The sequence below is a fragment of the Furipterus horrens genome, unplaced genomic scaffold (genome assembly GCF_987537825.1).
Source record: "Furipterus horrens unplaced genomic scaffold, mFurHor1.1.pri manual_scaffold_5, whole genome shotgun sequence".
NCBI classification, from domain to species: Eukaryota; Metazoa; Chordata; class Mammalia; order Chiroptera; family Furipteridae; genus Furipterus; species Furipterus horrens.
The window spans coordinates 46,863,282-46,878,341 of NW_028327175.1; the positions used below are offsets into that span (position 1 = coordinate 46,863,282).

General features: G+C 33.8%; 1 protein-coding gene across 1 annotated transcript in view; it reads right to left on the reverse strand.

The window, feature by feature from the left end:
- The window catches only part of FAM169A (family with sequence similarity 169 member A), a 38,493-nt gene extending 23,747 nt beyond the window's left edge, over positions 1-14,746 (reverse strand). The window contains exons 1-4 of the mRNA XM_090276388.1: positions 14,615-14,746; positions 13,487-13,586; positions 13,080-13,165; positions 10,956-11,127 (exon numbers count right to left, since the gene is read on the reverse strand). Coding sequence (XP_090132514.1) covers positions 10,956-11,127; positions 13,080-13,165; positions 13,487-13,586; positions 14,615-14,746 — 490 coding nt within the window. The remainder of the gene's footprint in view (positions 1-10,955; positions 11,128-13,079; positions 13,166-13,486; positions 13,587-14,614) is intronic.
- Between the last annotated feature and the right edge of the window lie 314 nt (positions 14,747-15,060).

Consider the following 15,060-nt stretch of genomic DNA (forward strand, 5'->3'; position numbering starts at 1 on the left):
AGCACATAATCTTAACCATCCTATAACCCAATCCCCACCTTGCTTTTTACCATCTTCTTTTAATCTTCCTTACATTACCACCTTAATTCCAAATGCATAAAAGAAGCTGACAACTGTCATTCTGGGACACATTACTCTCTGCTGAGATCTTGCTTCCCTGCCTTGTCATCAGTTTGGTTCAAATAAACTCTCATAAAAAGAATTCTCTACAGGCTGGGACGTTTCTTATGTCAACGTTTACTACATCAAGAATAATGTTTAAGAAATGAATAAATGTTATAATATAAAATGCTTTCCAGCTGCCATAACACATCATTATGTACATGTGATAACGAGAAGAGCTATGTATTTTGTTTGCCAACAATATAATCTACTACATGACAAATAATTACAAGCATTTTATGAGCTATATACTTGTACATGCATCACTGTCTATAGACTTGTACAACTCTAAAACTAATCAACTATTACATTTTCAAATTAAAAGAGTATTTGATGATTGTACATAGTTAATAATACACGAAGTAATTCCAATTTTAGTACCTGAACATTCATCTTTTCTCTTTACTTTTCCCCTCATGAGTACTGTCTCATTTTTATCTACTTAATGATGGCAAAAAAGTGAATTAGTTCTCTTAATTTTTAAGGACTCTGAATTAGGACTGATTGGAAACATCTGTCTTAGAAATGTCTAAGTCAGCAATCTTTTTGTTGTGAATATACTTTTCAAAATATCCTGTATGTTTAAGGTTAAATAGGAGAAATAATTAGAAGTAGTATTTAAATAGACTTCTCTTCATTACAGAGCTGTACTGATCTGTCTTTTAAGAACCTTGAATGGGGTTCTGACCCTCCAAATAGATGTCTTAAATTGTTTAATATGTCTTAAGATAGTTTATAAATTGAGGGCAACATGGTGGGGCATCTCACTTTCTATTAATTTTAGTATTAATTCACAATTAGTTATTAGTCAATATTCTACTCTTTGTGCCTCAAATAATTATTTTTCTCAGATTATTCATGATTTTGGACAATTCTAATAATGTAATTTAAGGAATAAACAAAACTCCAGGTAACAAACACCTCACAAATTGACATATCATTTGATAAGCTGGTTGATACAACAGAACTTTTTTTTAGTTCAACCAAGTAAACTGAACTATTTGTGATTAAGTGGGAGAATTTCAAAAAATGCTTGCAATGGTCTCCATTATCATCAGGTAATTTAAATTTAGAATAAGTAAACACAAATATATATACATAGAGCTTAACTGCTGACATTCAGTTATGATATTTCTAAGGGTCAAAATATTTTATATAGTAACTATCAAAGGTAGATCTTAAGTGTTATCACCACAAAAGAGAGAAAATTAGCTTGATTTTGGCAACTACTTCACAATGTACACCAAATCATCAAGTTGTACACCTTAGATACAATTTTTAATTGTCAATTATACTCAATAAAGCTAAAATAAATTTCAAGTATGAGTCTAATAGTCTCACCAACAAGCTACTGTGACCATATCAGTTTTAAATGCCTTGAAATCAGGGGTTTCTCACAGTTGCAGCTAGTAGTGATCATGAAATCAAAAGACATTAAGTAGTAGGGACAAAGCAAAGATGAAGAGAAAGCACTATCTAGTTCTCATTCTCAATACAAAATCTGAGGATCTCTGGCTGTTTACGATGATGCATGCTTCAGGTTCCTTACAAAAATATACTAATTATATAAAGAAAGTTTCCCACAAGTTTATTTTTTTCTGTTTTCACACAAACATTTCTTCTAGTAGAAAAAAGGTAATTTCCAGCATCTAGCAGTGTTAAAGCGGTCAATTTATGGAACTATTCAATACACAGTAATGTTCACAAAGTTTAAAATTTTTGTACTATTTACTCACAATACACAATATACAGAGTGAGGCAAAAGTAAGTTTACAGTTGTTCATATGGAAACTATTACAATAATTAATAAGTAATAATACAAGAATAAACTCTGATTTTCATGTACTCACAACTGTAAACCTACTTTTGCCCCACCCTGTACATATTCATTTCCAAAAACTATACTAATTCTCTTCCTTTGCCTGCACCTTAAATATTTATACTTTGTATAAGGGTTATCCAAAGGCAATCAAACAAAGGGCAAAACTTTCCATGTTATCAGAGATCTTCAGACACATCAACAGCTATAGACAAGAGCACAATTACCTAGTACAGCAAAACTACAACCGCTGCCTTAGGTGAAGTTTTCATTAAATTAAATTAATTAAATGAAATTAAATTTAGCATTGCACATGGTAATTGAATATTTGTACTTCTCAAAGTTCCATCTTTGACCACCTTTTCTTTCTATCTACTCTCTGTAGCTAATTCCACCTACTCCCAAGGCATCTACCATTTATCCAAATGCTGATGATCACTAATCCTTAATATCTGTAATGCCTGAGACTCACTCCAAGATCAAGAATGGAAGAGCTCATATAAACATAACAAAAACTACACAATCATCTCAATAAATAGAGAAAATGTATTTGATAAAATACAACACCTTTCATGACAAAAATAGTGTCCTCAAGGCGATAGAGCTCTATAAAAAACCCAAAGCTAACAACACAACGGTGAAAGGCTGGATGTTTCACCCTAAGATTAGGAACAAGACAAAAATGTTCACTCTTCTCTTCTCACTTCTATTGAACATAGTACTGGAGCTTCTACCCAGGGTAATTAGCCAAGAAAAGAAAACAGAAGATACCAATTTGCAAAGAAAAAAGTAAAATTATTTTCACAGATGACATGACCTTATATATAGAAAACCTTAAGGAATCTACTTAAAATTATTAAAAGTGATATAGAAGTTTAGCAAGGTTGCAGGATCAATACACAAAAATCAACTGTATTTATACACATCAGCAACGAACAATCTGAAAATGAAATTAAAACAATTCTATTCACAATACCATAAACAGATAATAAAATGCTTAGGAGTAAATTTAACAAAAGATGTGCAAAACTTGTACACTGAACTACAAACATTGTTAAGAGCAATTAAGGAACACCTTATCAAATGAAAAAAATCCCATATTCATCAATCAGAATACTTAACATTGTACAGATTCAAAATCCCAGATGGATTTTTTGCAGAAGTTGAGAAGGTAATCATAAAATTGATATGGAAATACAAAGGACTACAACAGGAACTCAGTCAGGTTCCTTCTATCTTATGGCTTCCCCATCCCCTAGGTTCTCAGAGTCCTTTGCATTTAGTAGACAAATTAGGAAAAGGAAGGTATCTTAGAACACTTGACCTGATGTCATACATATCATTTACTTCATTACTTTGGGGAGAACTAACCACACAGCCCCACACAGTTGTGCAAGTGACTAGAAAAATATAACCTCTGGCTGGGCAGCTGTCGGCCAATGACTAGAATACAGAAGAGGAAGCACAAACACTTGGTGGACAGCCAGCGGCTTCAACTAACTTTCCCCTTTTTTTAATTTCCCAACAGATCAGCACTGCCTTTTTAACTGAGTATATGTGCTGTGGAAGTGAGCACACTTCCTTTTTAACTTTCAGGAAATCAATGATCACATCTCAGTAAGCAGTACCTTTTGCTGGCAGACTCCCTCCACAGGTATGTTTGGTTTCCTCAGGCTGTTTTCAGTAACTTATGGCCTCACATCAACATTCACAAACACACATACTCATTTTATACAAGCCTTTTGACTGATCCCATCCACAGTTTTAAAAATGTTTTCTTCTGTGTTCCACATAAATACCTGCATCTCCCCCATGTGGTCCAACTTACATTTCTAACTATGTACTATCCCTACGTATATGTCCCATGGGCACATTGAACTTTACGTATATCAAACTAAACTCAAGAATTACCAAATCCACTCCTGTATTCCCAATCTTAGTTAATAGCTTCCCACCTAAGCCCCCAAGCCAAAATCCTCAGATTCATCACTGGTTACTTCCCCTCACTTCCAACACACAGACAATGGAGTCGCCACATAAAAATCTCCCTCAATTCGTTTCCTTCTCAATCCCTGCTACCTGGAGTACTAAAATAGCTCTTTAGATTGACTTTAGAATACAATTTTCCTACCCATCACTAGTGTTACAAAAATTATCCCCCTAATATATTCAATCATGTAACCTCTACCTAATATTGATAGCTTCATTGCCAATAAGATAAAATTCCAAAGTTTAATATGGCATTTAAGACCTTTCACAAGTGAACCTTCATCGTCCCCTCTTCCCACTCCACAATGCCTACCTTTTAGCCCCACCAGCTCAGTCAGGGTGGTTTTCCAAACTCATTTTCATGACTCTGTGATTTCTCTCATGTATTTACATTTCAGTCATATTTACTAAGAATGTTCCTCTTCCTTCCCCTCTTCTTTGACTGACATCCTACACACACTACAAAGGCACTTTTAAATATCACTTTCTCAGTGACACCTTCAAGGCAAAATTAACTGATCCATTCTTCAATGACGACTATGTTGAAATCTCAAATACAGCACTTACCAAATTGAATTACGATTAATTGTTGATTCACTACAGTTTCTGTCACCCACAAGATTTTTGCTACTTTGAGGCCTCAAGAAATGACCTCCATCTTTGGTCTCCACTGAGTATGGAGTCAGCCCTACCACCCCCATGAACAGAACGCTTATTTAGAAAGCATGTGCTTTTTTAGATGGCTAGAACGTCACCAGAAAACAAAGTAGCCACCTCATTTCCCAATGACACATTTCAGGTAGCCACAGTGTAGTGTGGGACGCCCCCATGCTTTTGTTCATACCTGTAAAAAAGGATTACCCTAGACAGACTCAAGGGCCTAAAATGTGATCTCAATCATTCTTCACCACAAACTTCTTCTATATTTTGCTTTTAGCTCTACTAGCAATACTTATTTTATATTAGTTATGTTTTCTGTAAAATAATCTTAGGGCCAGAAATATGATTTTTAATGAACAGAAAGTGAGTGGTCTGTCCAAAAAAGGAGGGAAGATCATAAATAAGCACTGAGTACAACAGTTTGAAAGTTGTAAGAAAGGCTGACTACCAAATGAAGAGAAAAAAATGTTCCCATTATAAATTATTTCAAATGGAGATTACAAAAATATGAATAAAAAATGTCTCCTAGTATTGATCATATATCCCTTTGGTAGTGTGTCAACAAACTGATTTACAGTAAGTGTTTAGATTGGGCTTCCCCCATAATCTTCTTTGATTGTGCTTTCCCAAAATATGGGTCTTCAAACAAGATAAAGGTGGTTCCAGTAGAAGCCAAATAATAATAATAATTTCCAAAAGAGGAGCTAGTAATAGTATCCTCAATTTTGTCTTTTTTTTTTTCCCCCTCCTTTTATTGATTCCAGAGAGAGGGGAAGGGAGGGAGAAAGAACGGGAGAGAACCATCAATGTGGGAGAGAAAGATCACTGGTTGCCCCCTGCAAGCTCCCTAACCAAGAACCGAACCTGCAACCCAGGCATGTGCACTGACCAGGAATTGAACCAGCAAACTTTCAGTTTGCAGGATGACACCCAACCAATTGAGCCACACTGGCCAGGGCCTCAATTTTGCCTTTTTCTCTCAGTTTGTCTACATCAAAATATGATACCTGTTGTATACATATTTTTATCTTTTTTATTTCCTGACATAAGGCAAACATTTACAAAACTTCCACTGAATTAAGAAGTGGGTTTCTCATTTTATTTTGTTTTTCATAAGGTATAAGCTTTTTTTCATTAGCAGTTTTGTAGTCTGAACAGCTCTTGACAGGTTGATCTGATCACTATAGCTCCCACAAGGGTTTATAAATTCAGCTAGTTTTGTGACAGACATTAATAAGACTCTAGGAATAGTTCTGTATTTTAAAATGCTGAATGCTTGTTTTTAATCTAAGTTTTACATGTACACTGTTTATAGTACAACAGCTCTATACAATCTTCTGGGAAGAAAGCAGTCCTTTGACTGCCCCTCCCCCCCTGCCTTCACCCCATCCAAACACACCAGCACACTGTCTGTTCCCCAGAAACTACCACTTCGAAATCATTTAACTGACATTTTTGGTTTTTACTTTTAGATCTCTTAATAACTTGCTACTTCTTGACTTTTGCACTTCAGGCATAATCAACTCACTTTCCAGTATGGAAAATGAGAATTTAGCTCTTACATACATTCACACACTCTAATTCCAACTCCACCATAAACACATTTCCTAAACATGCTCCCTAGCACTACCCTCATTTAGCAATTTGTAATTTTGATTAGATCAATTCTCACTGTTTACATTGTGTGTGTGTGTGTGTGTGTGTGTGTGTGTGTATATATGTATGTACTTTTGACAACTAAGCCATGTAATAGGATCGTTTATCTCTTCCTGAACTTTCTGATTTGCCTTAAAAATGGTTTGTCACTACTCATTACTGGCCTCCAATCCCTGAAAGTCTTCCATAACTGTATAAATCTTGTAAGTTCAAGCACATCAGGTATTCCATATTCTTGAATCAATGTCCCAGAATTTTTCTGACCTGTTACAATTTAGACTAGTCAATCTCTAGAAAAGTGTTGTCTAGAACTTTCCCTAATGATGAAATTGTTCTAGATATATTCTGTTCAATGTGGTAGCCACTAGCCACATTATAAATAGCTAGTATGAGAAACTGAATTTTTTAATTTATTTAATTTTAATTGAAATAGCCAGTCAGAGCGAGTGACTACCAACCTGAACATAAGTGCTCTGGAACTATTATATAACTACAATTTTGGAATCTACTTTCCTTAGTTTCCTGTTCAGTCATCCTCCTTTCTGGATTTACTTCCTTATTTTAGGAGAGCATAAACTCTGCGTACTAGATTCCTGAAAATGCTGCATGAGAGATTTTTTTTTTTAATTAACCATCTAAAAATGTCCTTCTTTTACTCTCATACTTCATTGGTCATTTGAGCACAGAATTACACTGGAAATCATGTTCAGTATTACTGTTGAGAAATATAATCACTCTGATTCTTGATCCTTTGTATAAATTGTTCACTGACTGAGGCTTACGAAGTTCATAATAATCTGAAAGTTCATAATAATCTATCTCAGTGTGGGTCTATTATAATTCATCATGATGGATGCCCAATGGGCCTTTTTAAACTGGAAATGCATGTTCTGTAGTTCTGAGAAATTCTCTTTAATTATTTCATTGGTGATTTCTTCCCCTCCAATTTCTCTGTTTTCTCCTGAAATACCTGTTATTTAGACCATTCCTCTAATATCTATCTTTTCTTTCCTATTTTCCATCATTCAGGGTTTATTGTTGCTGTTGTTGCTCTCCTTTCTGATCAACTTCTTCAATGTTTAATACATCATTTCATGAATGTAATAACTGAAGCTCTGTGTACATGGTGATAATTACTGATAATAAGATTCACAGAGGGATGATGTCGCCAAAACTTTTCCCAAGGATACCACTTATGCTGGTATATTTTTAAAAAGTTTTTCTTGGCCAAGTTAAATAACTCAAAGGCAATTTTTTCCTCACGTAGCCATTAAATAATTTTGAAATACCATGTATTCACATATCTTTGTTAACATCTAAAATTTTCATTTTAAGTTGTAATAATTACAAAGGATATGATCTCTAGCATATCAACTTTTTAAAATTCTTTATTTTAAAAATAATTTTAGACTCACAGAACCAAAGTACTGTTACCAAAATCAGGAAATCAATACTGATAAAATACCATTAACTAAACTATAGACCTTTTACCAATTTTATCAGTTTTTCCACTGATGTCCTTTTTCTGTTTTAGGATCCAATCCAGGATTCCGCAATGCATTTATTTTAATGTCTCCTTAATTTCTGGTCTTTGATAATTCCTCCATCTTTCCTTGTCTTTCCTGATCTTGATACTTTTCAAAATTACTGATCAGTTATACTGTAACATAACCTTCAACTTGGCTTTGTCTAATGTTTTCTCATAATAAAATTGAAGTTATGCATTTTAGGCGAAAATACCACAGATATCATATATCATGTTATGCCTTTCTCAGTACATCATAAATCCGGGGTTCATGATATTAATGTCTTACTCTGGTGATGTTAACGCTGATCAGTTAGTTAAACATGATGTCTGCCAGGATTCTCTATGTAAATTTACTAGTTTTCCCTTTCCTATTAACAAACAACATTGACTTAAAGAAAAACAAAAACTATTACATCCATCTTTTAAATGTAGCAAATAGACCCTAAAAACTTTTATCAATTTCATAACTGTTATCACCTATTGAATAATTTCTTTACTATTGAACTAACCATTCAACACTTAAAAATTTTACACTGTTCCATTTCTCCTTGAACTTCTATTTCTATATTTTTTCTACAGAACGTTATCTTGTGAGATAGATCTCTATACTTGAAAGTTTATTAATTATCCAATCATTATTCTCTGTAAAAATATATCTGTATATAAATATAAATTTTTAAGTTTCTTGTGACCATAAGGTTCTAAGTATCAACCCAAAAGAAATTTTGAATTATCATTGTAATTAATTTTAGTACATGATGGATCAAAACACATGTATTATTACATATCTGAAAAACTAATTATCAAGCAAAAAAATAAAATTTTACTCAAAATACATTTCTTAATGAAATAGGGCGCTTACCTTTTTCACTTATGTGTCCACGAATGAATACTATTTATTATCAGAATGAGATAAGGTTCAACATTAATCCTACGTATTCTTAATTTTTTATTTTAATAGATAAAACTGTTTAATAATCGTATACAAGATCAGAAAATCTTTTGATATAATGATGTTACTCTACCTGTGAGCTCCCTCATGCCAGATATCACACAATAACCTAGTGTAAAAACTATTTTTAATAATCTTACATCTACCTAACCCCAAAACAAACAGTAAGTCCCTCACAGTGATCTCTTACTTCAGGCAAAAAAGAATTTACAGTTTCTTGAATTTCACTGTACTGTAATAGGATTTACCTCATAAACAAAGCCTCCTTTTATTCATCAAGGCTACTTTTATATCCCAATTATTATCCCCTATACTAATTTGCTATTTAATTTTAAAAATCATCAATAAATGATTGCATAAGGCTTTAATTCAACTAGAACTTTATTTTATAAAAATTTTATCTTTTTGCTGACAGTTTTTTCCCCTGATACGTAAGGAATAGTTCTATCACAAAGTGTTTTAGTATTTGTTTTGAACAATTTTTCCAAAATATTTTACGTCTGGGTTTTCTTTGTCAAAAAAAAAAAAAAAATTTCAGACTAAGTTTAATGGTTAATGAATCCAAGGCTAGTATAAGCACATCTAATTCCTTTGTTATCTGGTAGGTGAGAGACAGAGCATAAAGCAGGAAAGAACAAAGATCAATAGCAAGGATCTAAGGCAATTAGCAAAGAAGTATCTAAGGTGCTAAGAGTGATAGAAAGGTAGAGCTTGGAAGCTGCAGGGTGTAAAATTGAGTTAACTACCAGAAAAAGCAAAAATAAAGGCCAGGTCTCAGAGGAATGGAGGAGTTCCAAATGCACAGCAAACAAAGTGGAACACACTCCTGGAATCAAATACTGATCAGAAATACTAAAAGGGGAATGCTATGCCCTTTAGCTGTGTGTCTTTCATCTAAAGCAAGATGTAAACAAAAAAGTACAAACTAATACGTTCTCAAAATATCTATGCTAGTTTCAGAAAGGAAACTCCCCTGGAGCCAGTGTGAAAAGCGAAAAGCCTCCAATTTCCATAGGAATTATCTTGTATAAAATAAGGCATAAAGAAATTGAACAACATCCCAGCCCTAAACTTATTAAAACATTTTAAAAACAACACAGTGGTGCCTTTTATGTAATGCAGCAGTAAGCTTCCATTTAACAAACAGTATTATTCTGGCCCCGTATAATAATCTCTTTCTGGAGTTACATAAATTATTGATTCTATTTCAAATTCATACAAGAATAAAATAGACTATTAAAGGAGAACCAAAGTATTTACTAAACAGCAAAATCATTTTATACTCTAGATCACAATTTTTTATTCTTGAGAAAAAGTGACCTTCCTTTTATTGACTCCATGAATAATCTCATCATAAATGTGTACTAATTATGTGATCAAAAAATTGGTCACAACTGTTCATTCAAGTCAGCAGTGAATTTGATATGATCTTTGCAGTGGATCTGACCAGAAAAGCTAAGTTGGGAAGGTTTGAAATGCAAAAAAAGACAGAAAAATAATGTGAGCATCCAATGTGAAAGGTCTTTTGGTCAAGGTACAGAACAGGACCAACGTTGTTACTTGGTTATTTACACATAGGGAGTAAGCAGGTTAGAGCTTTCTGGCTCTGGTAGATCTAGAGAGCAAACGAACAGGAAAACAGGTAAAACAAGACGTAGCTGCACCAGTATCTTAGGCGTAGGTTCTTAAATCCAAACATTAGAAGATTTACAATTTCAAAACTGTTTGGATTCTCCAAATACATATTAAAGTACTTTGTTTCTCATGGTAATGAGCAAAGCTGCCTATTCTGTCAGGCCAAATCAGCTGCACTAAGCAGAAAAGTACTATGATTTGGTCCACAGGTAAACAAGAGTTTAAAGGAAGCCAGTAATAGTTTTAGCAGAATCACAGTAAACAACCTTTAAATAAAGGGAAGGACATAGGAGAAAATGGACAAATTTGGAGCTCGCTCTCTCCACACGTGTGGAGACATCTTCCTTTCTGTCAAATATTAGTTTTTATTTTGTTTTTCAAAAGATCTTCCTAACAATCCTCTTACTGAATAACAGGATGAAAGTATTCCCAAAAAAATACTAAGTAAAATCACCTCAATTTGCACTCAAGAGTCATTTAAAAGGGATATTGATACAGTTGGGGTCTGAAAAGGTTTCCATTATACACAATTTAAATAACTTTTAAAGACTCACCTGTAGGCTTAACTGAATAAAACCCAATGGCCTCTCCTTTCTTCCACAGAATCTTAGCATAATCAGTACTGCTATGACACAGGAATGGGATCTCATTTCTCTCCATTTCCTGTTTTCTATAAATAATTCGATTCAGAACATACAGAACCACTCTCTCCCCAAGAGTTCTCACCTACAAAGAGAGTCAAACACCAGGCACAGCAGTTATAATGTGCATCAATCCAGAGATGCTCTTTACCTTGCTCCCTGCTTCATACTTCAGACTGGCATTCAAAGAACTTTGAATACATTCAGAATGACTTGTAAACATTTTATTATCACAGATAAGTCTAATCATTCATGCTAATAACAATCCATTTCTATACACACGTTATGCATGAACACTACCTCTCAGCAAAATTCTAAGCAGTGCACCAATGCCAGCATCTCCTCTTCAGCACTCATAGTGTTTCCTTTCTGCTTCCAGTTGCCCAGATAAGGGGTCTCGACCACCCTAAATGCTGCCTCCACTACCTCCACTGCTTCAATCCTTTTTCACCCCATTTCAGCCTTCACATTGGGAAAAAAGAGAGAAGAGGCTTCATGCATCCCCTGAAGACCTGAAGAACAATTACCTCACTTGATGAGCAAAGCCATAATAATGCTCCTGGGAAAGGAATCTGTCACATCTTTTCCAGTTAAAGTGTTCATTTAACAGTTGTGTTTTTGCTAACTATAAGGAAAATACCGTCCCCCTGCCAAACGCCACACACACACACATATACACACCCCTCTGTCAGACCAGTGATGACAGTGGCACCAGGGATGTCTAGTGAAAACACACCTGGGTCAATCACAAAATGGAAACTGAGCCTCACTTCTTACATGCAGGGCTACATGGTTACAGGGAGCCCCCCTTACCAACTTTCTGACATCAAACAGTGGGATTTTCCCAACAGACATCTTTCACTGCTAAAAACAAGAGTTCTAGCCATAAAGTCCCTGTTCTCCAAAGTCTACTTAAAGAAAAACAAGAGGTAGGTATGTGGAAAGAGAAAGTATTAACTGTATACACACTACTCTCAAAATCATCCCTCGTAGGAAATCTCCAGTACCAGACAACACATGAAAAGGCAAAGTTCTTTAGCTTGTAAGGCTACCTATTCCTCCCTTGGAAGAGCTTTGATCAGCATTAAATTCTTCTTCATATTGAACTAAAATCTATTTCCGAAGATAAGCTTTGATATTCTGGAGCCACATAGCCTACAACTACCTGAAGAGAGCCATAACAGTCCCCTAAATTTCATACCGATGCTAAACAACTAAAGGAAAAGACTGGTCAAATGCAATTTTAGGGTACTTTCGCCATTCCAGTCCCCTTCCTTGAAAACTGCCCCAGATCCCTAGTTATCTGTATTCATGATGAGTATACAGATATTACAGATATAAACAATGAAGATATTGCTAAGTCAATGGGGCTTTTCTGCATAAACGTAAGGCTTTTAAATTACTTTTTTGCCTACATTCATTTACTTCTAATTAACTAACGCCCACTCTTGTTTATGTGTACTGCTGTTTCAGTTAATTTTCTGAACCTATGGATATTACATTTATCCCCGTTTATTTTCATTATGTTAGATCCTTTGTTTCTTGATTCTACCCTTCACAGACTGGGTCTCCCATTTAGCACTGTGGCATGCAGAACTGATACTCATGCCATCTATGTCTTCCCTAAGTAATTGACAGAACAGTGACCAGCACAGAAAAAAGGACCATTTTGCAGTACATTACTGAGAACCTCCTGAAATGGCCCTACTGATAAACAAGTTCCCTGGTCAGTGTCTCGTAGAGACAGAGCATCTAAGCAACCACACACAGAGAACTAGCCTCTTCTCTAGTCAATAAGAAAATCAGAAGCTGAAGTGGATATGGGTAACTGCATTTCAACTAAACCATAGATATCCATTCTTCCTCACCTGATTCTCACATACATTTAGAACAATGAAACTCTATGAGTTTAATATAAATCTGTTATAGTAAAATGGAAAAAAAGAGTCCAATAACTTCAAAAACTACCACTGTTTATGGGAAACATACTTGTGAAATGGCCTAAGAAAGACTTTTAAAATTACAAGATCTTATTACCTGCTTAAGCCCCTCTCTAGAAGGGACAGATGTTTTCACAATATCATCAATAGCCCACCACTGATCAGCAAGGTAAAGTGCCACAGCTAAAATAGAATAAATGATTATTAACATGTCAGTGTTAAGTCTTAAAGTATATAATATTACTATTTGTTAAGGTTTATATAGACACTCTTAAGTATATCCATGCTTTATAATACACAATGTAGCACCATTTATGCCATTTTTATTTTACTCATTTAAGCATTTAACTGCAAGCAATTAAGAACTGTGTTTTCCTGAATTTACAGTTTTAAACAAGTTTTCTTTCTAAAAATTATTTCATGTAGCTGCCTTTCAATAAATTTCTAATTGTTTGGAGAAAAACTCCTTCATTTTAAAGATTAAGCAAAAAAAAAGAGAGAGACCTGTGAGTGAGTCCTCAGGTGAAAAAAGAGCAAGAATTTTCTGGGTCTGATCTCCACCATAAAGAGGAACAAAGCCTACACTTGACAGGCTAATAGGAATCTGAAATGACAATTGATTAAAGATTAATGAAAAGTCTGTTAAGAAAATATAGGACAAAAGCACCATGATTCTACCAAAATATTAACTTATCCTACATTAATGCTAATTATATAACTTCATTTCATAGAAAATATTTCTAGTCTCAAAAAAATAAATAAATCAGAATTTCCTTTTGCAGGAATCTTATCTTTGGGTAAAAATGAATGTTTATTTCAATAACTATTACTGTAAAAACAAAAGAATGATATGGCCCATAAAGTTATTTAAAAACAACTACAGTTTATCATCTGTTATTTAGACTATTAGGGGAATTCTGTTTTCTAGTAAAAGGTACCAGATAGGTAAATATTTTACCTAATTTTTGAGATACATACTTTAACATTTCTCTGCCTTCATTAACCCAACATTAATTCCCCATTTACAGATAATACTACAATTCAGAGAATTATAACATATTGTACTTGAAGAGACTTTAAAGAATCTTTTAAACAAACATAATTTTCCAAAAGAAAAATCTGAGGCCTAGAGAAATTAGAGATTTTTACCTACCATCAAGTTCACAGTAGAATTCTGATGATTCCAAGTTTAATGATCTATTACAATATATCACAGCTGATTAATGAGAAATTTTGATTTTAATATTTTAAAAAAGGGAAGATTTGTGACACAAAAATGTGTGATTTAGTGTTTTGCTGCATTTATTTTAAAATATTTTACTATCACAAATTCCAGATATAAAGAAAATTTGAGTTAGCTCAAATATGATAACCAGTCTTAGCAAAACTGGCAAACTACTTAATCTTAAAGGCACAACACAAATATTAAGCAATAACCTGTAGTTTCTTTTTAAAACGTGATCATGCTACTGTACTAACCAATCAATATTTATCCATTTTACTGATGTCTTCTGATACCCATTTCAAAAGTGATTAGTTAACACTTTAAAATGATAAAAAAATAAAAGGATATTGATTTCATGTATGAATTCAACTGAAAAGATGGATAAAAATCACTGCAGAGCACCTTACCGTAATATTGAGAAGAGAAAAACGCTCAGGATTTTCAGGGTCACCACACCTTAGATCTGACATATAATCTTCAGCAGAATTTTCCAATTCCTCGTGACTGCAATTATCCAGCATATCCACGGGGAATGCCATCCTCTTTAACAAACAACATGGGACAAAATGTTTCAGAATATGAAACGCTATCTTCCTTTTCTCATAGAAAAAACTTGTTATTGTAATACTTCAACATTTTATTGTAAGGAAAGGTCTTTTCCACTGTGACAAGTCAGCCTACAACTTGGCCTGCTGATTTAACAATGCATGTCAAAAAGAAAATTTTTAGACATTATTCATTTGAATTAAAAAAAAAAAGGAATTAATGGTGATTCTTTAAATGATATAAATACATTTATACAGGTATGAGATATATGTACATATTTGCATATAAACACAGACACATAAATATA